General features: G+C 53.5%; 1 protein-coding gene across 1 annotated transcript in view; it reads left to right on the top strand.

The window, feature by feature from the left end:
* The first annotated feature begins 9,962 nt into the window (after window positions 1-9,962).
* The window catches only part of NEGR1 (neuronal growth regulator 1), a 318,703-nt gene continuing 302,401 nt past the window's right edge, over window positions 9,963-26,264 (top strand). The window contains exon 1 of the mRNA XM_068164495.1: window positions 9,963-10,367. Coding sequence (XP_068020596.1) covers window positions 10,198-10,367 — 170 coding nt within the window. The 5' untranslated portion in view covers window positions 9,963-10,197. The remainder of the gene's footprint in view (window positions 10,368-26,264) is intronic.

Below are 26,264 nucleotides of genomic sequence, written 5' to 3'. Positions count from 1 at the left end.
CAAACTCTGCTCTTTGTCCTCCTGAGCCAAAGAGCTGTGAAGAGTTAGAAAGCCCCAACTCTTCCTAAGCCTGGTGGGAATCTGCATCTCCAGGGACTTCTTTGTTCTGAAGGGTTTTGGGTTTGAAATTTCTTGGGTTGAAATTCTTACAAGGAGCTGCTAAGGGACTTGAGGCTTTTCAGCCTGGAGCAAAGAAGGCTGAGGGAAGACTTCCTGGCTCTTTACAGCTCTCTGAAAAGAGGTTGGAGCCAGCTGGGGGTTGGTTGCTTCTTCCAAGGAACAAGAGAGGAAAAGGCCTCAAGTTGCACCAGGGGTGGGAGGATTGAGGATGGATCGTAGAAGAAACTTCTTCACTGAAAGAGTTCCCAACCACTGGGACAGGCTTTCTAAGGAGGAGGTTGCATGCCCATCTCTGGAGGTGCTTCCACACACCGAGCTGTGGTGCTGAGGGGCAGGGTTTGGCCCCAGCCTTGGCGCAGTTGGCCACTGGTTGGAGTGGATGATCACCAAGGTCCCTCCCAGCCGAGCCGCTTCTGTGGCTCTCCAGTTCTGGAGGGTGTTTTCAAACTGCACTCACTTGTGTGCCTTAAAATAGGAAGCTGTGGGTTGATGGCAGGGTGACAGCATTATCTGTGTGTATTTGGCATCAGCATTAGGGAGCTGCTGGCACTGGCAATTATTCCCCTAGCAGACCATACGGCGAAGAAAATGTTTGCACTCACCCACATATGACTGCGTGTTATTGATAGCCTTGTGCTGCGTCCCACAGAGGCCTGGGGAAGCCAGCCAAGGACCCAAAGGTGCCTGTGAGCTTCCATCAGGCACAAGGGGTCCTTCTGTGAGCAGGAAGGTCTTGTGTGAGAGTAGCCTTTCCATGCCTCCCTTGGGTGAGAAGAACAAAGCTGATTTATGAGGTGCTGTGTCAGCACTGCACTTCCTGATGCATCTGTACAGGATAAAGGACAAAGTGTTCCACCTTTTGGTTTTTTGTTCTGCTTCCTTGTGCTGTTTGAGAAGGACACTGAGAGACTTGAAGGTGTCCAGAGAAAGGTAACGAGGCTGGGGAGGGGTCTGGAGCACAGCCCTGTGAGGAGAGGCTGAGGGAGTTGGGGTTGCTTAGCCTGCAGAAGAGGAGGCTCAGGGGAGACCTTCTTGCTCTCTCCAACTCCCTGAAGGGAGGTTGTAGCCAGGTGGGGGTTGGTCTCTTCTGCCAGGCAAGCTGCACCAGAACAAGAGGACACAGTCTCAAGCTGTGCCAGGGGAGGTTTAGGCTGGAGGTGAGGAAGAAATTCTTCCCAGCAAGAGAGATTGGCCACTGGGATGTGCTGGCCAGGGAGGTGGTGGAGTCCCCATCCCTGGAGGTGTTTAGGAAGAGCCTGGCTGAAACACTTGGTGCCATGGTTGAGTTGATCAGATGGTGTTGGGTGAGAAGTTGGACTTGATGATCTCTGAGGGCTTTTCTAACCTGATTAATTCTAATTAATTCTAATTCTAATTCTATTCCATTCCTATCCTATCCTATCCTATCCTATCCTATCCTATCCTATCCTATCCTATCCTATCCTATCCTATCCTATCCTATCCTATCCTATCCTATCCTTTCCCATTCCATTCCATTCCATGTCTTCCCAGACATGAGAGGATGCACAGGAGAAGTGAGGCTCTGAATGTCTTGTCTATTAGAAAGCCCCAACTCTTCCTAAGCCTGCTGGGAAGCTGCATCTTCAGGGAGTTCTTTGGTCTGGAGGGTTTTGGTTTTGAAACTTCTTGGTCTGGAAGTCTTACAAGGAGCTGCTGAGGGACTTGAGGCTTTTCAGCCTGGAGCTGGTGTCTTATCACAAGGCACCCATGGAGCCACTCCTCCTTTGAGGGCTCTTTGTTACACACATCTTCTGATGTCTGCTGTGGGCAGAGCTGCTTCTGCAGCCCTGTTTTGTCAAGTTAAAAACTCAGCCAAGGCAATGACCCACAGTGATGGAAATGAGGCTTGCAGAACCACAGAATGTTTATGTTGGGAGGGACCTTTCAAGGTCATCCAGTCCAAATGCCCCACAGTCAGAAGGGACAGCTGCAACTGGAGCAGGTTACTCAGAGGCTGAGCAAACCTGACCTGGATTGTTTCCAGGGATGGGGGCAGCTTGGGCCAGGGCCTCACCACTCTCAGTGTCAAACATTTCTCCCTTCTCACCAGTCTGAATCTTCCTCTTTGAGTCCAAACCATCACCCCTTGTGCTGTCACGACAGGCCCTGCCCAAAAATCTGTCCCCACCTTTCTGATTGGCCCATTTAAACACTGAAAGTCCACCAGAAGGTCTCCTGGAGCCTTCCCTTCTCCATGCTGAACAACTCCAACTCTGTCTGTCCCCAGCTTTCTCCCTGTCCCCTTTAAGTCCTGCCAAGGCTCGGGTTGCTCTCCCGACGCTGCGGGTGCTGCCAACCAAAGAGATTTGGCAACTAGATGGAAATCTTTGAGCTCTTTGAGAAACATCTACCCCCAGTGCAAACTAATGCCTGCATGGAAATGGCCTGGTGTCTTCTGGCAGAGCTCTGTAGAGAGGTTTTGATCAGAGCAATTAACAAAATCAAGGGGCACGGTTCCTTCCAGCACCGCAGCCTGGAGGCCTTGGGCTCCACCACCCCAAAAATGCTGCTGCCATGGATGTCCTTGGGAACAGGCAATGTGGTGTCCATCCTGCAAGCAAGGCTAAAATGTGTGGGAACAGAGCCAAGTCCCTGCCCACCTCTGGTGTAATTAGGGTAATTAGCAGCTGGTAAGCTAATTAGGCGGTAAGCCGATTGGTAAGCAGGGTCCAAAGTACACAGGGGAGTGAAGCGGTCTGGAACCTCACGTGGCAAGAAGGATGGAAGCAGGGGAGGGAGGGCTTGTGAGAGCATTGCCCACCCTGCAGGGAGTTTTCCCCCTGGGAAACTGAGTTTACTCTGTTCCACTCCCCCTCCCTGCCCAGCAAGCATATCAAAAGGAGGACACTGCAGCCATTAGCTCTCTTGGCCCCTGCCTTTGCCTGGACAAGGACTGCTGCTGCCTCCCTGCTTCTCTGCCACGTGGCCAGGCCTGATCCTTCTCCCTGCTACCTCCACACCTCTTCAAAGAGACTGGGTTTGTACTCTCATTTTTTTTCTCCCATGCATCCTTGTTCACAGAACAGCAATAGGCTGGAAAGGTTGGAAAAGGCCTCCAAGATCATCAAGCCCAACCTATCACCCAAGACCTCATGACTACTAGACCATGGCACCAAGTGCCACATCCCCTACCCTTTGTGAACCCTACCTGTTATTGTTGCACATACATATACTGTTTAAAGAAAATTCTTTCCCTCTCTACTTCCAAGCTGACTCCAAACTATTTCTTGGTGGATTTGCTCCTTCCCTTTCTTTTCCTCTCTATTGGGAAGGAGGAGGGAGGGAGCGGGGGAAGGATTCTCAGCCTTGCCCCCATCTGAGCTCTTAAGTCCCAGTTAAGGTTCAAACCACCACATAGGACAAGGGGCAAAGGCTTCAAATGAGAGAAGAGTAGGTTTAGATTGGATGTTAGGAACAACTTCTTTACTGTGAGGGTGGGGGAACGCTGGAACAGGTTGCCCAGGGAGGTGGTTGAGGATGGAGAGGTTCAAGGTGAGGCTTGACAGGACTTGGGGCAAAGTCATCTTGTTGAGGATGTCTGTGCTTACTGCAGAGGGAGTTGGTCTGGGTGACCTTTGGAGGTCCCTTCCAACCCAGACCATTCTGATTCTATGATCAGGAATTAAACCCAATGTGATTAAAGCTGAAGAACAGCAATCCAACCACCACCTGTCAGGGTGTCCCTGAGGAGGTTGTTCCACCAAAGTCCTGCCTCTGGGTCCAGTCAGGACAGGACATGTTCCATGGTGGTTTACCCACAGTGGTCCATGGCCTTGCTAAGCAATCCTTCCCTGTGCTTAATGCCAGCTGTGTGTGGAGAACCCCTGAATCCTGGCATGATGGGGCTGAGAAGGGACCTCTGGAAATCATCCAGTCCAACCCCCCTGCTAAAGCAGGGCACCCACAGCAGCTTGGCCAGCAGCACAATAGCCAGCTGGGCTTGGAAGCTCCCCAGACAAGGAGACTCCACAACCTCTCTGGGCAGCCTGCTCCAGGCCTCCAGCACCCTCACAGCAAAGAAGTTTCACCTTAGGTTTTTCTTAAGGAGCAGAGCAACCTGGGCTAGTGAGGAGTTATGAGGAGAGGCTGAGGGAGCTGGGGTTGCTTAGCCTGGAGAAGAGGAGGCTCAGGGGAGACCTTCTTGCTCTCTCCAACTCCCTGAAGGGAGGTTGTGGCCAGGTGGGGGTTGGTCTCTTCTCCCAGGCAAGCAGGAACAGAACAAGAGGACACAGTCTCAAGCTGTGCCAGGGGAGGTTTAGGCTGGAGGTGAGGAAGAAATTCTTCCCAGCAAGAGAGATTGGCCATTGGGATGTGCTGCCCAGGGAGGTGGTGGAGTCCCCATCCCTGGAGGTGTTTAGGAAGAGCCTGGCTGAGGCACTTGGTGCCATGGTTGAGTTGATCAGATGGTGTTGGGTGAGAGGTTGGACTTGATGATCTCTGAGGTCTTTTCCAACCTGGTTAATTCTGTATTCTAGTGGAAGCTGTCCCTTCCCATGGCAGGGGCATTGGAACTAGATGAGTTTTGATGTCCCTGGCCACCCCAACCATTCTGTGACTCTGTGTGTGCACAAGGAATGAAACTCTTTCCATGGAGGGAGGATGGAAATCTTCCATATTATCTGGGGACCTACAGATTGCTTTTGGCTCCTCACATGTTGGGTTCACCTCACCTTCCTTGCCAAAAAAATCAATAAACATTAAGTAAAGAAATAAAAGCATAATCTGGAACCCAGGAAGTTCCACCTGAGCAGGAGGAGAAACTTGTTTGGTGTGAGGGTGCAGGAGCCCTGGAGCAGGCTGCTCAGAGAGGTTGTGGAGTCTCCTTCTCTGGAGAGCTTCCAAACCCCTCCAGACATTGTGCTGCTGGGCAAGCTGCTGTGGGTGCCCCTGCTTTAGCAGGGGGGGGTTGGACTGGATGATCTCCAGGGTTCCCTTCCAACCCCACCATGCTGGAACTCAGGGATTCGGTGCCAGCTCTGGGATCTCCAAACACAGAGGGTATTTCTTCCAGCCCAACTGCACGTTTCTGTTTGGAGCTGCTCAGAACAGCTCCATTTATTTGTTGTTTTCAAGTTTTGGTTCAGCAGTTGGCACAAACACTCCAGACTGAGTCACTGACTTCACACTTGGCTTTTTGCTTCATTCCCTTCTGTGTGTTTAATTCTCCTGTAGCTGTTCCTTCATGCTGGTGACAAAATATGGGAGCTGAAGGGGATAGAAGAAACTGCAGGAGAATTGGTTACATTTAGGAGCCTGGAACAGATCTCTGAGGAGGAAAGGCTGAGAGCCCTGGGGCTGTTGAGCCTGTGGCAGAGCAGCCCAAGAGGGGATCTGATCAATGCTCAGCAAGAGACAAAGGAGACAGATAATGGGGCTTGGATCTTCTTAGTGGTGCCCAGCAACAGGACAAGGGGTAGCAGGTGCAAACTAGAACCCAGGAGGTGCTGCCTGAACAAAAGGAGAAATGTCTTTGGTGTGAGGGTTGTGGAGCCCTAGAGCAGACTGTCCAGCCACTGCTCCCAGCTCTGTATCATCCAGAGGCTTGCTGAGAGTCACAGGCTCACAAGATATCAGGGGTTTGCAAGGGACCCAAAGAGATCATCCAGTCCAACCCCTCTGCCAGAGCAGGACCATACAATCCAGCTCAGCTCACACAGGAACACATCCAGATGGGCCCTGAGAGGCTCCAGAGAAGGAGACTCCACAGCCTCTCTGGGCAGCCTGCTCCAGTGCTCTGTGAGCCTCACAGTGAAGAAGTTCCCTCTTGTGTTGAGGTGGAACCTCCTGTGCTGCAGCTTACACCCAGTGAAAGCAGCACTAGAACAAGAGGACACAGTGAGGAAGAAATTCTTCCCAGAAAGAGAGATGGGATGTGCTGCCCAGGGAGGTGCTGGAATCACCATCCCTAGAGGTGTTCAAAACAGGCTTGAATGTGGCACTTGGAGCCATGGTTTAGTTGTCAGGGGGTGTTGGGTGATAGGTTGGACTTGATGATCTCTGAAGTCTTTTCCAACCTTATTGATTCTATGATTCTATGACTCATGCAGGGCATTGATGAAGGACATGGCACTCTGGGTGGTGTTAGGCCAATGGTTGGACTCAATGATCTTGGAGGTCTTTTCCAACTAAACCAACTGTATGATTCTGTAAGGCTTTGAGCACGTCTGGACCCACTACATACCATGGAGGAATAGCATGAGGAGGTGGGGACATCCAGCTCTTCTCTTCTTCATCAAGGAGAATTTGGAGGTCTGAGTGCAGGCTCTATAGTATCACAGAAGTGCAGAAAGAGTTCCCCTCCTGCGCATGCTGGAATTTGTCGTGGAAAGAGATAAGCTTTCTGTTTCCATTGAGCAAAGAGTGACAGTGTTGGGAGGGCCAGGTGGGTGTGAATTAGAATCATAGAATGGTTGGCTTGGAAGGGACCCTCCAGTATCACAGTATCACTAAGGTTGGAAGAGACCTCAAAGATCATCGAGTCCAAAGTCATCCACTCCAACCCTGTTGCAGTCAGCAGGGATATCTGCTACTAGAGCAGGCTGCTCAGAGCCCAGGCATGGGGCATCTCCCATCTCTCTGGGCAACTTGGGCCAGGGTCTCACTACCTGCACCAGGGGAGGTTTAGGCTGGATGGTAGGAAGAAGTTCTTCCCAGCAACAGAGACTGGCCATTGGGATGTGCTGCCCAGGGAGGTGGTGGAGTCACCATCCCTGGAGGTGTTTAGGAAGAGCCTGGCTGAGGCACTTGGTGCCATGGTTTAGTTGATTAGATGGTGTTGGGTGAGAGGTTGGACTTGATGATCTCAAAGGTCTCTGCCAACCTGGTTAATTCTATTCTATTCTGTTCTGTTCTGTTCTGTTCTGTTCTACCTTCAATGCCAAACCTTTCTCCCTTCTCTCCAGTCTGAATCTCCCTCTTTGAGTTCAAACCATCCCCCCTTGTCCTGTCACAACAGGCCTTGCTCAAAAGTGTGTCCCCTGCCTTCTGGTTGGCCACTTAAACACTGAAAGGCCACCAGAAGCTCTCCCTGGAGACTCCTCTTCTCTGGGCTGAATGATCTGATAGGTTGGACTTGATGCTCTCAAAGGTCTTTTCCAACCTGTTGATTCCATTCCATTCCATTCCATTCCATTCCATTCCATTCCATTCCATTCCATTCCATTCCATTCCATTCCATTCCATTCCATTCCATTCCATTCCATTCCATTCCATTCCATTGTTTCTATTCTATTCTATTCTATTCTATTCTATTCTATTCTATTCTATTCTATTCTATTCTATTCTATTCTATTCTATTCTATTCTACTCTACTCTACTCTACTCTATTCTACTCTACTCTACTCTACTCTACTCTACTCTATTCTACTCTACTCTACTCTACTCTACTCTACTCTATTCCTGGACTTGAGGATCTCTGAGGTCTTTTCCAACCTTATTGATCCTGTGCTTCTCAGCCTGGCCTCACAGCAAGAGGGCTTCCAGACAGTGTTGTGGCTTACACAGCTACTCCACAACATCCCACTGAGCTGTGACCTCATGCCACGGGATGAATCACTGCAGTGTGTTGTGGGCACCTGCAGAAAAGAGGACACCACAGTTTTCAGAGGCTGAGAACACTGTGAGGGTGTTTGAGATGGTGGAGAAGCGCAGGAGAAACAAGATTGCTAGTTTGCAACAGGCTGCCCAGGGAAGTGGCGGATCCACCGTCCCTGGGGGTGTTGAAGAAAGGTGTGGACAGGGCTCCTGGCACCATGGTTTGACAGCCATGGTGCTGTTGGGTGGATGTTTGGACTTGATGATCTTAGAACTGTCTTTTCCAGCCCAAAGAGTTCTGTGATGCCTGTCTGTAGGGATGCCTGCAGGCAGTGGATTCTTGCTCCTTTTACCTTGCCGGTGGTGAACTCCTCCAGCTGTCCTGGTGGGATTTTAGGAACTCTGAGCATCAGAGTTACCAAACCTGTAGTCCACAAAGGCCTGCATGGTTCCTCTCCACTCCCAGCATGTCCTCAAGCAGGGTTGAAGCCTCACCAGGGGACTGTTGGTATCATTTGCACTCCTTGTGAAGTCCCTTTTGACTTTGCTGGTGTTTGGCAGGTTGGGGGATTTGTACGGAACCCCAAGGTGGGAGTGTGGTGACCAGGAGCCACCCCTGAGGATGGGGTAGGTCCTTGAGAATGGGGCAGGTCCCTGAGGATGTGGCAGGTCCCTGAGGATGTGGTATGCTAGGAGCAGGGCTGGGGGGTCTCGATGCAGGACGTGAGGTGGGGAGGGTGGGCAAACCTGGGTGATGAGAGGTGGGATGTGGGGTACCCTTTGAGCCATCTGCCAGTGCTGGGGTGTGCCTCTCACTGAAACTGGGGAGGGGAGACTGCAAACTGGGGTGCTGTGGGGCAGGACCGTGGGTGGGGTGGTCTGTTCGTGCTGGATGGGCACCCCGCGGGGGAGTGGAGAGCTGCAAATGGGGCTGCAGAGGGGCAGGACATGATGTGTGGGGAGGGTACTAAGAAGGAGCTGCTGGTGCTGGGTGAGTACCCATGGAGGGGCTGCAAACCCCTCCATGATTTGGGGGCCTCTGAGGGGGATCTACCAGTTCTGGGTGCACAGCCAGGGGTGGAGGGGCTGCAAAGCCCTCCGAGGGAGGGTCTGCTGGTGCTGGATGTGCACTCCTTGGTGGGGCTGCAAACTGGGACGCACCGAGGGGGCTTCTACAGGTTCCGGATGAGCATTCGAGGGTGGGGGGAAGGGCAAGCTGGGATGCAATTGTTCTGGGGGAGAGCAGGGGTACACAGCCCGGGGCTGGGGGCGAGGGGGAGGGGGGCTGGTGTCCGCCGGTGCTGGATACGCACCCGGGAGAGGGAAACTGCAAACCGGGATGTCAAAGGGGAGGACACCCAGGACAGAACATCCGGGCCGGGGGGAGGGAAGTGCAACCCAGGATGCCAAGGGGAAGGACGCTGGGGAGAACAGCGAAGGGAAGGCGCGGGGGGGCGGGGAGGCTGCCGGTATCGTCTGGGGACGTTTGCCAACCGAGATGCCGAAGAGGGGAACACCAGGGGGGGAATCTACCGATTCTGGATGAGCATCCGGCGCGGGGGGAGGGAGAGAGAGAGGGGGTGCTGCAAACTGGGATGTAATGTGTGGGGCACGCAGGGGCACACTGGGGGGAGGGGGGTGTCTGCCGATGCTGAATGGACACGGGGGTCGACGAACGCGCCTGCCAACCGAGATGCCGAGAGGGGGACACCCAAAGACGGGATCTGAATACTTACCCGGGCCTGGGGGGGAGGTGGGGGGGCGCTGCAAACTGGGATGTCAAGGGTGGGGGAAAGCGCAAATTGTAATGGGGGATGGGGTGGGACAGCGAGGGGGGAGTCTACCGGTGCTGGATGGACACCGGGGTGGGAGGGAGGACACCAAGGGGAGATCTGCTGGTGCCGATGCGCACTAGGGGGGCGGGGGAGGGGGGCTCTGCAAACTGCGATGTCGAGGAGGGGGACACCAGGGTGGTCTGCCGATACTGGATGGACAGCAGGGTTGGGGAGGGGTGGGGGTGGGGGGGCGGACGACGTTTGCCATCCGAGATGCCAAGGCAGTGGAGAGGACACGGAGAGAGGGGAAGGTGCTGTCTGCGCAGCCGGCAGGCAGCGGGAAGAGGACGGCGGCTGCGAAGCAAAGCAGGATGCTGAGGGGCGGGCCAAAGGAGGCCTGGGAGGGGGGGGGGGAGGCTGGAGACGGGGGGGGTGCTGGGGAGGGGGGGGGGACGGGACCGGAGGAAGGCGGTGCGCATCCCTCCGCCGCCGGGACGGTTGCCAAGGCGACGGCTGCGTGGCAACGGGGGCTGGCAGCGGGGGCCACCCGCTCGCCGCCTTGCTTGGGCGAGCCTGGGCTTCTTCTCTACCCCCTTTCCTCGCTGGATGCTACGTTGGCAACAGCTTCATTGCCCACCCCACCCCATCCTCAGGACCTCGGAGCTACCTAGGGTTGAGTGGTGGTGGCGGTGGTTGGTGGGCTGGGGGACAGCATTTGGGTCGCCCCACAAGGAGAAGAAACGCGGAGATGGTGCCGCTGGTGCGGAGCTCCGGGGGCTCCCACCAGTGGCTGACAATTGTGGTCCTCGGTCTATGCTGGTTTTTAAGCCCTGGGAGATTGGCTGCTCCTGGTGGAGATTTCCCTGGAGCCACCGTGGACAATCTGGTGGTCAGGAAAGGGGACACGGCGGTGCTTAGGTAGGACGCGGATCCGCGGGGCTTGGGGTGGTTGGCAGGGGGTGGAATAACCCCGTGGTGACCACGGCGGTTTGGGGACGACCCCATAAGCGCGGCAGCATCCCCCCTGAAACGGGTTTGGGGCTCATGGGAATGATCCCACGGTGGTCGCGGTGGTTCGGGAATGACCCCGGCACCACCACTGCACCCTCCCGGGAAAGGTTGGGGCCCCCGGTGGAGTCTCGTTTGGGCTTTACCGGGAGCCCCAACCCCTCCTGGGGGGGGGATGCTGTGGTGGTCCCGGACCCCATTATGGTGCTGGAGCTGGTTTACCCCTCTGTTCAGAAGTTTGGCAACCATCTACTGGGGGACGTGATGCAGTCTGGGGGGGTTCCTGCAGCATCTGAGCCTTGCTGAGCCTCCGAGGATGGTCCTCCTCGGTCTGAGGTTGGCAGCGGGGGCGGTTTGTCCTTTTCCCTCTCCTTTATTTTTATGTGGCAAATAGGATTTGTACCTCTAAATTGCACCCTTGAGCGTGGCTCTGTTATTAATTCTCCTAATGAACCCTCGCGGTGTCTTCACTCGGGCTGAGTGGAGCAAAAATTTGTTTACCAGCAGTCGTGCATTCATCCCCTCAAATCCTCCTGAACGATTTGTGGTTGTTAACCCTCTGCCTCGAGTTGCTCTTGGTGAGGTTTTTTTTTCCTCCCCCCCCCCCACCCCCCACCCCTGATTTTAACTTTTGATTTCTCCGTGGTACTTCTGTCATGATTTTTTTTTTGCCGTCGGTTGGTGGGGAAGGGAGGGAGGGAGGGAGGGGAAAAAAATAAACCCCAACACATTTCCTCTCCATCTCTGATCGCAGTTGGGTGGAACCTTGCTCGTGCTCGCGATAAACCTCTCCTTTAATTAGCCGCAGTTCTAAGTTGTAAAGTCTCTGCCCGGTCGATTTATTTTTTTTCCCTCTTGGGGTGGCCTTAACTTAGCCCTCCCAAGTATTTTAGCCCCATGCATCTTTAATGACCCCCTCCTCAACCCCCTGTTCAAGCACCACGCGAGGCATTCTCAGCAGCGATGTGGAGCCGCTTCGTAGCGAGTCAGCCTGGCTCCTGCTGTAGTAGCGACAGAAAATTCAGTAGATGTCTATGTAGGGCAGCTCTGAAAGAATTTATTTTCTCTCTCTCTTTCTCTCTCTCCGTGTTGTGAGGTGTCCTGAAGCCCTCGTGCTCTTCCTTTTTTTTTTTTCCCCCGGAATAAGGGAAATCAGAATCAAGTCTGGCTCGTTTGTGCTCAGAAGCCGCAGAGGAGGCAACTCGGGGACCTGACAGGCAAGGGAAGACACTCAGCCAGCGCTAAAACCTCATTAGAGCCCAAACCGAGATAGCTTTAGAGCCAGCTAATTGCAAACAATACTAACAGTAATAATAATTCACCGGATTACTCTGGAGGTTGCCTCCTGGTGGGTTCCAGCCCGGAGCCCATGCGGCGCTGGGGGCCCCGAGACCGCGGCGGGGACGCGGGGGCTGCGCAGCTGGATCCGTTACATAAATGAAATTAGAGCTGGAGGATTAAAACCTTCCTTTTGCCTCCGCGGGGGTGGGGCAGGGAGAGGGTTTTGTTTGGTGTGAGAGAGGTTTTTTTGCTGAAGGAGACCTCAGCGCTGCTCCCCAGCTCCGGAGCAAAGCCGTCAGAGTGGGGAGGAGGGGGGCAACGGTTTGGGTGACATTTGGGTTTCCATCCTGCTTCCTCTGCTGCTAAACTTCTCTCGTTTCACCTGCCTCTTGCAGCCTTCTCTGGGAAGCCTGAGCTGATTTTGCAGGCATCTCTGGCACACCAGAGTTGGGTTTGCAGCCTTCTCTGGCACACCAGAGTTGGGGTTGCAGGCATTTCTGGCACACCAGAGTTGGGTTTGCAGCCTTCTCTGGCACACCAGAGTTGGGGTTGCAGGCATTTCTGGCACACCAGAGTTGGGGTTGCAGGCTTCCCTGGCACACCAGAGTTGGGGTTGCAGGCATCTCTGGCACATCAGTTGGGTTTGCAGGCTTCTCTGGCACACCAGAGTTGGGGTTGCAGGCATCTCTGGCACACTAGAGTTGGGTTGCAGGCATCTCTGGCACATCAGTTGGGGTTGCAGGCATCTCTGGCACATCAGTTGGGTTTGCAGGCATCTCTGGCACACCAGAGTTGGGGTTGCAGGCATCTCTGGCACACCAGAGTTGGGGTTGCAGGCATCTCTGGCACACCAGAGTTGGGGTTGCAGGCATCTCTGGCACACCAGAGTTGGGTTTGCAGGCTTCTCTGGCAAACCAGAGCTCATTTTGCTTTCAGCTGGTGTTGGCTAGGGAAATGTAGGGTTACTGGGAGAGAAAACCCTTCCAAGAGCATGCAGAGGGTGGGCAGAGCTGTTAATCTTGGGTCTTGCTGCTCATCATCACTGCTCCTCTTGAATTTTTCCTCACTGCCTGTGGCATAAATATCTTTTTAATATACATCCAGATCGCTGCTGTTAACATCCTAAGGATCAGTGAGATTTGGGGTCCCATCCTTCTTGCCCTGCCTTTAACTTCTTCTGTTTCACATGCCTTTTGCAGGCTCTTCCTGGCAAATCAAGAGTTCATTTTGCTTTCAGCTGGTGTTGACTGGGGAAAGGCAGGGTCACAGGGAGAGAAAACCCTTCCAAGAGCATGCAGAGTGTGGGCAGAGCTGTTTCTCTCGAGGCTTGCTGCACATCCTCACTGCTCCTCCTGAGTTGGTTTTTTCCCCCCCCTCACTGTCTGTAGCATAACTATATTTTACTACCCATTAAGCTGACTGTTGAAGGGTCAGAAGCTGGCTGTGCATTTAAACACAGCCTCCAGTCAGCTGCCATTTGGGTGTTACAAAAGGAGGGTTGTTTTGTGTGTGTGTGTGTGGTTTGGTTCCCCCCCACCAAGTTCCAGCTCTGTAGCCATCTGAATTTAGCTCTCCTCAGTCCCTGTGCACTGCAGCATCCAAAGTTGGTTGTGCAAGGCAGTTGCCAGCTTCTTACAGCAAGATGGCCTTCAGCTCTCTCCTCTGCTGGCACGTGTTGATCCACCTCCCAGCATCCAGCTTCTCCTGTTTAATCTGTTCTCCAGCCACCAGGGCCTCAAAACTCACCTCTCTGCTGTGGCAGGAGGGCAGCACCATGCCTGAAGCACTGAGCATTCCCTCAATAATTGATGCTGGAGCAGGGCAGCGCTGCCCTGCCTCTGAGTCAACATCTTCTGGCTGCAGGGAGGTGAAGCTGATGTCTGTGAGGTGCATTTGGGTGGAGGCATTGCCCAAGGAGAGGGGGCTGGGGGTGCTGCTGGAGGAGCAGCTTGAAGTGTTAGCACAGAATTAGAATCATTGAACTGTCAGGGTTGGAAGGGACCTCAAGGATCAGCCAGCTCCAACCCCCCTGCCATGGCCAGGGACACCTCACACTGCAGCAGGTTGCTCACAGCCACATCCAGCCTGGCTGCAAACATCTCCAGGCAGGAGGCTTCCACCACCTCCCTGGGCAGCCTGTGCCAGGCTCTCACCACCCTCCTGGGGAACAACTTCTTCCTCACAGCCAATCTCAATCTCCCCATTTCTAGTTCTGCTCCATCCCCCCCAGTCCTATCCCTCCCTGACACCCTCAAAAGTCCCTCCCCAGCTTTCTTGGAGCCCCCTGCAGATCCTGGAAGGCCACAGTGAGGTCTCCTGGGAGCCTTCTCTTCTCCAGATTGCACAACCCCAACTATGTCCTCATAGGTGGGAGGGTGTTGGGGGTGCTACTGGAGCCCCTGCTTGGCTCACACCCTCTGCCAGGTCCCAGGGTTGTGGTGAAGCTCTGCAGAGCTTCCACTCAGCTTTGTTATGCTTTGAAAGGGAATACACAGGGGAAACAAGGCTGTTGAGTGGGAACAGGCTGTCCAGGGAGGTGGTGGAGTCACCATCCCTGGGGGGGGGATTCAAGAAACCTGTGGCCATGGCACTTGGGGACATGGTTTAATGGCCATGGTGGTTGGACTCAATGACCTTCGAGGTCTTTTCCAGCCACTCTGTGATGTGTGTCTGTAAGGAAATCCACAGTCAATGGATGTTTTGCTCCTTCTTCCTTGCTGTTGTTGAACATCTCCAGCTGTCCTGGAGGGATTTTAGGAGCTCTGAACATCAGAGTGCTCACACCTATATTCCAGCAAGGCCTGCACAGTCCCTCTGGACCTTCCAGCACGTCCAGAAGCAGGGTTGAAGCCTGACTGGGGGGCTGCTGGTGTCACTTGCACTCCCACCACTCCCTCCCAAAACCTCCTTTTGACTCTGCTGGTGTTTGGCAGGGTGGGGAATTTGTATGGGACCCCAAGGTGGGAGTGTGGTGGCCAAGAGCCATCCCTGAGGATGTGGCAGATCCCTGGGGATGGGGCAGATCCCTGAGGATGTGACAGATCCCTGGGGGTGTGGCAGATCCCTGAGGATGTGGCAGATCCCTGGAGATGTGACAGATCCCTGGAGATGTGACAGATCCCTGGGGATGTGACAGATCCCTGAGGATGGGGCAGATCCTTGGGGATGGGGCAGATCCCTGAGGATGGGGCAGATCCCTGGGGGTGTGGCAGATCCCTGAGAATGTGACAGATCCCTGAGGATGTGGCAGATACCTGAGAATGGGGCAGATCCCTGGAGATGTGACAGATCCCTGGGGATGTGACAGATCCCTGAGGATGGGGCAGATCCCTGGGGATGGGGCAGATCCCTGGGGGTGTAGCAGATCCCTGAGGATGGGGCAGATCCCTGGGGATGTGGCAGATCCCTGGGGATGTGACAGATCTCTGGGGGTGTGGCAGATCCCTGGGGATGTGACAAATCCCTGGGGGTGTAGCAGATCCCTGAGGATGTGGCATGCCAGGAGCAGGGTTGGGGGCATCTAGATGCAAGAACTGAGGTGTGGAGGGGACAAAGCAGGGTGCTGGGGGGGTGGGATTCTGTATTCAGCCATGGATAAGCTCTAGTTGTGAGTCTTGTTTTCAGCTAAAACAATGGGGAAGAGACTGCACTGCCTGCTTGGGTGGTGAAATGAGCCAAGTTCCAGTCTCAGAGCTCACACCTTAAGTTTTCATTGTCTTTGCTAAAGATGAGGGGGAAAAACCTCCTTTGGCTGCTGAGGCTTCCCAGGAACAGCTTGAAGGGTTAACACAGAATTAGAATCACAGAATTGTCAGGGTTGGAAGGGACCTCAAGGCTCAGCCAGTTCCAACCTCCCTGTCATGGCCAGGGACACCTCACAGTATCACAGTACAGTACAATAGAGGTTGGAAAGGACCTCAAGAGATCACCAGGTCCAACCCCCTGCCAAAGCAGGATCACCTAGGGTAGTCTGCACAGGAATGCATCCAGATGGGCCTTGAAAGTATCCAGAGAAGGAAACTCCACAACCTCTCTGGGCAGGCCAGCCTGTCCCAGTGCTCCATCACCCTCACTGTAAAGAAGTTTCTCCTTCTGTTGAAGCAAAATCTTCTATGTTCAAGCTTCACACTACAGCAGGTTGCCCAGAGGCACATCCTCATGGTTTACTTTCCAACCTGGGTCTGATCATAGGATTGTTTGGGTTGGAAAAGCCCTCTTAAGATAGAATAGAATAGAATAGAATAGAATAGAATAGAATAGAATAGAATAGAATAGAATAGAATAGAATAGAATAGAATAGAATCCTTCTGAACACCTCCAATGATGGTGACTCCTCCAGGCAGCCCATTCCAATGGGCAATCACTCTCTCTGTGTAAAACTTCCTCCTAACCTCCAGCCTGAACCTCCCCTGGTGCAGCTTGAGACTGTGTCCTCTTGTTCTGGTGCTGGCTGCCTGGGAGAAGAGACCAACCCCCACCCGGCTCCAACCTCCCTTCAGGGAGTTGTAGAGAGCAATAAGGTCACCCCTGAGTCTCCTCTTCTCCAGGGTAAGCAATCCCAGCTCCCTCAGTCCTTCCTCACAGGGCTGTGTTCCAAGCCCCTCACCAACTTTGTTGTCCTTCTTTGGACACCTTCTGGAGCCCAGAACTGGACACAGGACTCAAGGTGTGGCCTAAGCAGTGCAGTGTACAGGGGCAGAATGACCTCCCTGCTCCTGCTGGCCACACTGTTCCTGATGCAGGCCAGGATGCCCTTGGCCTTCTTGGCTGCCTGGGCACACTGCAGGCTCATGTTCATCCTACCATCAACCAGCACCCCCAGGTCCCTCTCTGCCTGGCTGCTCTCAGCCACTCTGACCCCAGCCTGTAGCACTGCCTGGGGTTGTTGTGGCCAATGTGCAGCACCTGGCACTTGGCTGTGTTCAATCTCCTGCCCTTGGCCTCTGCCCATCTGCCCAGCCTGTCGAGGTCCCTCCAGTCCCTCCCTCTGTCGAGGTCCCTCCAGCCCAACCATCAACCCAACTCCACCATGGCCATTAAACCATGCCCCCCCCACCAGTGCCATGGCTGTAGGTTTCCTGAACACCTCCAGGGGTGGTGACTCCAGCAGCTCCCTGGTCACCACCTCCCCCCTGATGCAGGCAGTCCCCATGCTGCTTGTGGCAGCCTTTGTTGGAGTCCTAAGAAACCCTTCTCTGTGATTTCAGCTCTTTCAGGTGGGGGGGAAAGAAGTAATTCTGGGAAGCTGCTCATTTTCAGGAGCATAATCCTGTCCTGCTTCTCCTTGATGTTCTTCCTAGGCAACCAGTTAAGATTTAATGAGGACATGAGAGGAAGGAGAGAGCAAGTTGTAAAAACGTGGTTTTATTAAAAGAATAAATTGCTGGGTTGTAAACTGCCAGAAGTGCAGGGAGGAGCCTGGGCTTCAGGCTGGCTTTCTCTGCTGACCCTTTCCCCAGACCTCCTGTAAGGAACAGCATCACCACGGGTTTGCAGCCCGCAGGAGTGGCAGTCTGGGCTGTTCTGAGGTGACTAATGCCAAGCAGTTTCATGAAGTCATAGATTTGCTTGTGTTGGAAAGGCCTCTAAGGTCATGGAGCCCAAGCACTGACCCAAGAACACCATGGCCACTAAACCATGCCCAGACCATCCTGGGAGCCTTCTGCTCTCCAGACTGCACAGCCCCAACTCCCTCAGTCTGTCCTCACAGCAGAGCAGCTCCAGCCCTCTGCTCCTCCTCCTGGCCCTTCTCTGGACACCTTCCAGCACCTCCAGATCCTTCCTGGCACAGAGGCTCCAGAACTGGCCCCAGAGCTCCAGCTGTGGTCTCAGCAGAGTGGAGCAGAGGGGCAGAATCCCCTCCCTGGCCCTGCTGGCTCTGCTTCTCTTGCTGCAGCCCAGGATGGGATTGGCTTTCTGGTCTGCAAGTGCTCACTGCTGGCTCATGGGGAGCTGGAGAAGACCTGATGTATGTTGGAAAAGACCTTTAAGAGCATCAAGCACAACCATTATATTAAGCAGAAATCAGCTGCTCAGTTTGCTCAAGGACCACTCTGGGAACCACAGCCTGAAGGTGGATGTGGAAAACAGGAGCAACATGGAGACTCCACTGCCTCTGTCCCCAGACCATCAACACTCTTCCCATCTTTGCTCTTCTAATTATTAAACAGCCTCTGAAAAGCTGCAGAAGAAGGAGCTCTGGCAGAGAGACAACAGGCACTGATTGCTAATGATGGAGCTAATCAGCAGTGGGCTTTCATTCTTGGGGCTGAGAGCCTTTTCTTCCCCTTTCTTATTAATAGAGGATCACAGAATTGGTTAGGCTGGGAAAAAAAGCTTCCAAGATGATCCAGTCCAAGCTTCAGCCCAACAGCACCATGGCCACTCAGCCATGCCCCACAGTGCCCTCTCCACAGCTTTCTTGAACACCTCCAGGGGGGGTGACTCCAGCACCTCCCTGGGCAGCCTGTTCCAATGCCTGACCACTGTTACAGGAAAGAAATTGTTCCTAACACCCAATCTAATTTGCTCTGGGCAGGCACACAGAGTTCCCTTCCCCTTTAGGGGGTTAATTTGTTGTCCCTGTACTGCTGGTGGCGTGTTGCAGTGGGGGATATTCTGCTGCTGTGGTTGCAGCACAAGGAGCTTCTGCTTCCGTGGGAAAAGAGAGAGAAAAGATTGAAATGACAGATTGAAGAAGGGGAGAGAAGATAAAATCTCTCTGGTTTGCTGTGCTGAGGCTCAGCTAGGTTCCAGCTGATGTGTGTGGGGGCCTGCTTGGCTTTGTACATGCAGGAATGAAATCCCAGGGAGGTGTTTCCCATCCAGGCCCCCCAGACACCACCTACAGTCTGTAAAACACCAATCCCCCTCTGCTTGGAAATGCACAGGTCTGAAAGTCACCCAAAGAGGCTTCTCTGTCACACAGTGTTGCTTACCCTGCATTTGATTTGTCTTAAAGCTCATGGCTATCATAGAATCAGTGAGGTTGGAAAAGGCCTCAGAGAGCATCAAGTCCAACCTATGACCTAATACCCAACACCTCCTGACAACTAAACCATGGCTCCAAGTGCCTCATCCAAGCCTTTGTGGAACACCTCCAGGGATGGGGACTCCACCACCTCCCTGGGCAGCACATCCCAATGGCCAATTCCTCTTTTGGGGAAGAACTTTCCCCTCATCTCCAGCCTAAACCTAGGGGTAGTGGTTGACAGCAGCTGAACAGGAGCCAGCAGTGTGCCCAGGGGGCCAAGAAGGCCAAGGGCATCCTGGCCTGCAGCAGGAAGAGTGTGGCCAGCAGGAGCAGGGAAGTCATTCTGCCCTGTGCTCAGCACTGCTCAGGCCACACCTTGAGTCCTGTGTCCAGTTCTGGGCTCCTCAGGTTAGGAAAGAGGTTGAGCTGCTGGAAGGTGTCCAGAGAAGGGCAAGAAAGCTGGGGAGGGGTCTGGAGCACAGCCCTGGGAGGAGAGGCTGAGGGAGCTGAGGTTGCTTAGCCTGGAGAAGAGGAGGCTCAGGGGAGACCTTCTTGCTCTCTCCAACTCCCTGCAGGGAGGTTGTAGCCAGGTGGGGGTTGGTCTCTTCTCTCTAGCAAAAAGCACCAGAACAAGAGGACACAGTCCCAAGCTACACCAGGTGAGGTTTAAGCTGGAGGTGAAGAGAAAGTTCTTCACAGAGAGAGTTGTTAGCCATTGGGATGTGCTGCCCAGGGAGGTGGTGGAGTCCCCATCCCTGGAGGTGGTCAAGAGGGGATTGGATGTGGCACTTGGAGCCATGGTCTAGTCATGAGGTCTGTGGACAAGTTGGACTGGATGATCTTTGAGGTCTCCTCCAACCTTGGTGATTCTGTGATTCTGTGTCCCTGCCCATGGCAGGGGGGTTGGAATTGGATATCCTTGAGGTCCCTCCCAACCCTACCAAGTCAGTGGTTCCATGATTATTCAGCAGCACACACAGCTACTCAAACTGAAAAGAAGGAAAAAGGAATTGTTGATTCTGTTATGAATTTCATTACTGCCAGAGGGGTCAGGCACTGGCACAGGCTGCCCAGGGAGGTGGTGGAGTCCCCATCCCTGGAGGTGCTCAAGAAACCTGTGGCCATGGCACTTGGGGGCCATGGTTTGATGGCCATGGTGGTGCTGGGTGGATGGTTGGAACTTGATCTGAGAGGTCTTTCCCAACCACAACCCTTCTGTGATTAGCATAGATTAGCACAGAGTGCTTCTTGCAGGAGCTGTTTCTGGTGCAGGTGTCTGAGGCTGAAGGAGGTTCTCTGTGTGCTTGCTGTGGGGTTTTGCTGTGCTGATGGAAGTGCAGAGGGAGAGGCTGGGCATGGTTCAGGGCAGCATCTGTGGCACACCTGCTGCATTTGCATAATGCCAGGCTGTCAGGAGCAGCCAGGAGCCCTCTCCCCTCTAGAAAGCACAGGCAGACATCATTTAGTGAACAGTTTGATGTCTTTGGTGTTTCCCTGGCTTCACAGGGGGAAAATAAAGGCTTTTAAACTGAACACAGAAACAAGGAAGAGGTTGGGCTGGAAAGGACCTCCAGGATCATCCAGTTCCAACCTTCCTGCCACGGGCAGGGACACCCTCCCACTGCACCAGGATTCTCAAAGCCTCACCCAACGTGGCCATGAACACCTCCAGGAAGGAGACCTCCACAACAGAATCACAGAATACTTTTGGTTGGAAAAGACCTTCAAGATCATCCAGTTCCAACCTTCAGAATGCAGAATTAACCAGGTTGGAAAAGACCTAAGTCATCAAGTCCAACCTCTCACCCAACGCCATCTAATCAACTCAACCATGGCACCAAGTGCCTCAGCCAGGGAGGCTCCAGGGATGGGGACTCCACCACCTCCCTGGGCAGCACATTCCAGTGGCCAATCTCTCTTGCTGGGAAGAATTTCTTCCTATCATTTCTTCAACCCTGCACTGCAAGGCCAGCACTCAACTGTGTCCCTAAGTGCCAGGTCCACACAACATTTAAACACCTCCAGGGATGGTGACTCCACCACCTCCCTGGGCAGACTATTCCAGTGTGTGATGACAACCTCCCTGTGCAACCTGTCCCAGTGTCTCCCCACCCCTCACTGGAAAGAATCTCTTCCTCATCTCCAGCCTCAATCCCCTCTCCTCCAGCTCAAAGCCATTGTTCCTCAGCCTATCACCACAATCTCTTCTCAAAAGTCCCTCCCCAGCTCTCCTGTAGCCACCATCAGGTACTGGGTGGCTGCTCCAAGGTCTCCCTGGAGCCTTGTCTTTTCCAGGCTGAACAGCCCCAGCTCTCCCAGCCTGTCCCCATAGAAGAGGTGCTCCAGCCCTCTGATCATTGTCACCTCTGGACATGCTTCAGCGTTTCCATGCCCTTCTTGTGTGTGGGAGACCAGAACTGGGCACAGCACTCTAGGTGGGGTCTCAGCAGAGCAAAGCAGAGGGGGCAGAATCCCCTCCCTGTCCTGCTGCTCTCACTGCTTTCCATAGGATCACAGAATCACCAAGTTGGAAAAGACCTCAGAGATCACCAAGTCCAACCTATCACCTAATGCCTAACACCTCCTGACAACTCAACCATGGCACCAAGTGCCTCAGCCAGGCTCTTCCTAAACACCTCCAGGGATGGGGACTCCACCACCTCCCTGGGCAGCACATCCCAAGAGCCAATCTCTCTTGCTGCGAAGAACTTTCTCCTCACCTCCAGCCTAAACCTCCCCTGGCACAGCTTGAGACTGTGTCCTCTTGTTCTGTTGGTGATTGCCTGGGAGAAGAGCCCAGCCCCCTCCTGGCTCCAAACTCCCTTCAGGTAGTTGTGGAGAGGAACCCAGCCCACAGCTTCCTTCTGGGCTGCAAGCAACCATTGCTGACTCATGTTGCGGTTTTCACCAACTGACACCCCCAAGAGAGAAAAGGATGGGAAGCTACAGGCATTTGTGTCATCCCTGTGCAGAGGCCATGCTTATCTTCAGATAACTCAGCAGCACACAGCAGCTCTGGAGAGCCCTGTGCTCCCCTCCCGAGAGCCACGTCCCACGCACCGCAAACCCTCCTGCTAAATTTACTCCAGGGCTGAAGGAGACCCTGCAGACCTTTGTCCTTTCTTCCTTGGGAGGCAGTGACTGACAGCTGCGTGGTCTCGCTCGCAGGACTGTTTGGGCTTCAAGAGGAGCTGTTGTGTGTGGAGGAGAGCTGTTTCTCTACAGCATGGCTCCCACATGGAGCTCCAGAGCTGCTGGTGTGGGTGGCAATGTTGTTCTTACAGACCTCCCTGAAGGGAGATTGTAGCCAGGTGAGGGTTGGTCTCCTCTCCCAGGCAGGCAGCAGCAGAACAAGAGGACACAGTCTCAAGCTGTGCCAGGGGAGGTTTAGTCTGGAGGTGAGGAAGAAATTCTTCCCAGCAAGAGAGATTGGCCATTGGGATGTGCTGCCCAGGGAGGTAGTGGAGTCCCCATCCCTGGGAGTGTTTAGGAAGAGCCTGGCTGAGGCACTTGGTGCCATGGTTGAGTTGATTACATGGTGTTGGGTGAGAGGTTGGACCTGATGATCTCCGAGGTCTTTTCCAACCTGGTTAATTCTCTCCTCTCCTCTCCTCTCCTCTCCTCTCCTCTCCTCTCCTCTCCTCTCCTCTCCTCTCCTCTCCTCTCCTCTCCTCTCCTCTCCTCTCCTCTCCTCTCCTCTCCTCTCCTCTCCTCTCCTCTCCTCTCCTCTCCTCTCCGAACCTCTCCTCTCCGAACCTCTCCTCTCCGAACCTCTCCTCTCCGAACCTCTCCTCTCCTCTCCTCTCCGAACCTCTCCTCTCCTCTCCTCTCCTCTCTGAACCTCTCCTCTCTGAACCTCTCCTCTCCTCTCCGAACCGAACCTCTCCTCTCCTCTCCGAACCTCTCCTCTCCTCTCCTCTCCTCTTGGATTGCATTGGCTGTGAGGAAGAAGTTGTTCCCCAGGAGGGTGGTGAGAGCCTGGCACAGGTTGCCCAGGGAGGTGGTGGAAGCCTCCTGCCTGGAGGTGTTTGCAGCCAGGCTGGATGTGGCTGTGAGCAACCTGCTGTAGTGTGAGGTGTCCCTGGCCATGACAGGGGGGTTGGGACTGGCTGAGCCTTGGGTTTCCCTTCCAGCCCTGACAATTCTGTGATTCTAAAGGCCTTGCCTTTATTACATTGACTTATTTTGGGATGTGAGCTTGTGATGGATTGAGTTAGTTCAGTTCTGTGCTTTCACAGGTCTGAGGGGAGGTCTCATCCTGGTGGGAGGGACAGGAGCAGTGATTTTATGGGTTATTTTGGTGCTGATGAAATGAAATAATGGCAAATAGTTGTGGTGATTTAGCACTTTGCACTGCAGGAGTCATAAATATGCTGGAGCTGTACAAATAAACACAGAAACATCTCTATAAAATAAATATAAAAATACTGATAAATTTAATATGGTAGTGTCGTGTATTTACAGCAGCCTAGAGCTGCAGAAGCCCAGCAGGAATAAGGGTGGAAGGGACCTCACCCACTCCAGCCCCCCTGCTCAAGCAGGGCACCCACAGCAGCTTGCCCAGCAGCACAATGCCCAGCTGGCTTTGGGAGCTCTCCACACAAGGAGACTCCACAACCTCTCTGGGCAGCCTGCTCCAGGGCTCCAGCAGCCTCAAAGTCAAGATGTTTCTCCAGATAAAGCTTCCTGGGTTCCAGTTTGTGCCTGTTGTCCACTGTCCTGTGCCTGGCCACCACCAAGAAGGTGCCAGCCCCATCCTCATGGGCTCCTGAGGTGTGTGGTTTCACTGAGTGCAGCTCACTGCACTGCAAAGCCCCTTCAGAGAATGGCTTCAGGGTGAGAGCTGTGAAACTCTTGTGTTCAAGGGGTCAAGCTCAGCTCATGAGCAACCACATTGTTCTGCTGCTTGCATGGGGTCATCATTACAGGGTCATGGAAGGTTGGCTCCTGCTGTGGTGGGAGTTGTATCCCTAAGCACAGAGATTGGTTTCCTTCCATCTGGTCAACTGGGTTTCAGTTTCAAGGGAATCCAGCAAAGAGAAATGGATCTGCACATCCTGTGCCTGGGTGCACAACCTCTCTGTACCACATCCAGTCCAAGCTCCCTGCTAAAGCAGGGCACCCACAGCAGCTTGCCCAGCAGCACAATGCCCAGCTGGCTTTGGGAGCTCTCCACACAAGGAGACTCCACAACCTCTCTGGGCAGCCTGCTCCAGGCCTCCAGCACCCTCACAACAAACAAGTTTCTCCTCCTGTTCAGTTGTGCCCCTTGGCCCTTATCCTGTCCCTGGGCACCACTGAGCAGAGTCTGGCCCCATCCTCTTGCCCCCCACAGCTCCTTTAGCTCTTGCTGAGCATCGCTCAGCTCCCCTCTGGGGCTGCTCTTCTGCAGGCTCAACAGCCCCAGGGCTCTCAGCCTTTCCTCCTCACAGAGCTGCTCCAGGCCCCTCAGCAGCCTAATTTAATTCATTAAAAGTATTTATCTGGATGCATTTCCCCTCAATGAGTTCTGTCACAATTATCTTGAAGCTGCCCCAGGAACTCAATCACTGAACTGGCCAAATCAGGTGCTTTCAAACGCGTTAGAGGGCGAGGAGGCTTGAAGTGTTTCCCCATCTAGCTGCTACTTTAGGTCATCTTGATATTAGTTAAATTGTATTGCAGCACTTGAGGCAAACCAGTTGTGATTGGGCTCACCAGGGCCCTTCTAATCACCCTCCCACTTCAATTCTCTTAATTCTGGCTGAAGACAGTTATTAAGGAAGTCTAAAATTAAATATTAAAAATGTCATTGAAATGCCAATAGAAACAGTGGGGGGGGAGAGAGGGCTGATTAAGCTGAAGCCTTTGTTCAGGCCTTGAGGGTCTCTCCTAGCACAGCTCTTGGCTTAGGAGGTATAAATAGAGCAGAGAGTCACAGGATTGTTTGGGTTGGAAATGGCCTCTGAGGTCATCAAGTCCAACCTTCAACCCAACTCTGTGCAGTTCTGGGCTCCTCAGGTTAGGAAAGAGGTTGAGCTGCTGGAAGGTGTCCAGAGAAGGGCAAGAAAGCTGGGGAGGGGTCTGGAGCACAGCCCTGGGAGGAGAGGCTGAAGGAGCTGGGGTTGCTTAGCCTGGAGAAGAGGAGGCTCAGGGGAGACCTTCTTGCTCTCTCCAACTGCCTGAAGGGAGGTTGTAGCCAGGAGGGTTTGTGAAGAAAACCATATGTACAGGTCCCATGGTCATAACAAATGGAATGGAATGGAATGGAATGGAATGGAATGGAATGGAATGGAATGGAATGGAATGGAATGGAATAGAATAGAATAGAATAGAATAGAATAGAATAGAATAGAATAGAATAGAATAGAATAGAATAGAATAGAATAGAATAGACCAGGTTGGAAAAGACCTCTCTGAGATCATCAAGTCCAACCTCTCACCCAACACCATCTCATCAACTCAACCATGGCACCAAATGCCTCAGCCAGGCTCCTTCTAAACACCTCCAGGGATGGGGACTCCACCACCTCCCTGGGCAGCACATCCCAATGGCCAATCTCTCTTGCTGGGAAGAATTTCTTCCTCACTTCCAGCCTGAACATCCCCTGGCACAGCTTGAGACTGTGTCCTCTTGTTCTGGTGCTGGTTGCCTGGGAGAAGAGACCATCCCCCACCTGGCTACAACCTCCCTTCAAAATATCTTCTGTGTCCTTTTCTTCATGGCTGATGAACTTTGCTTTTCTGTCCATGACCTGATCCCTGTAGCTGGTCCAAAACCAGGGCAGAAGAGGATGGTAAAATGCCCAGTGGTGAAGGAACTGGTCACCAGCACCCAGGTGAGGGGATCTGGTCACAGTCACAGGAGACCAGGTGATGAGTAAATAAGTTATGAAATTGGCCTAATTATGACAAGGTTCAGCTTGGCTGGAAGCAACTGGACTAGAAAATTGGACCAGGCTTTTCATTCTGAGCCTATTAAACAGCAGAGGAAGAGAGGACCCACTACAGCTTTTGTCACAGCAGAGAGTCTTGCACAGGCTGGAAATTACTTTAGAATTAATGGAATTAATTGCATTAAACTCTTTCTTTTGTGTCAGCATAAACCTTACAGAATACAGAATTATCCAGGTTGGAAAAGACCTCAGAGATCATCCAGTCCAACCAAGCACCCAAAACCATCTAAGCAACTCAACCATAGCACCAAGTGCCTCTTCTTAAACACCTCCAGGGATGGGGACTCCACTACCTCCCTGGGCAGCATAAGCAGAGCTACAGGCTGGGGTCAGAGTGGTTGAGAGCAGCCAGGCAGAGAGGGACCTGGGGGTAGTGGTTGACAGCAGCTGAACAGGAGCCAGCAGTGTGTCCAGGGGGCCAAGGAGGCCAAGGGCATCCTGGCCTGCAGCAGGAAGAGTGTGGCCAGCAGGAGCAGGGAAGTCATCCTGCCCTGTGCTCAGCACTGCTTAGGCCACACCTTGAGTCCTGTGTCCAGTTCTGGGCTCCTCAGGTTAGGAAAGATGTTGAGCTGCTGGAAGGTGTCCAGAGAAGGGCAAGAAAGCTGGGGAGGGGTCTGG

Source organism: Melanerpes formicivorus, unplaced genomic scaffold (genome assembly GCF_026170545.1).
Source record: "Melanerpes formicivorus ecotype bairdi unplaced genomic scaffold, bMelFor1.0.p_v2 SCAF_81, whole genome shotgun sequence".
Lineage (NCBI taxonomy): Eukaryota > Metazoa > Chordata > Aves > Piciformes > Picidae > Melanerpes > Melanerpes formicivorus.
Note: the sequence above shows the minus strand (reverse complement) of the source record. Positions and strands in the feature narration are given on the sequence as shown.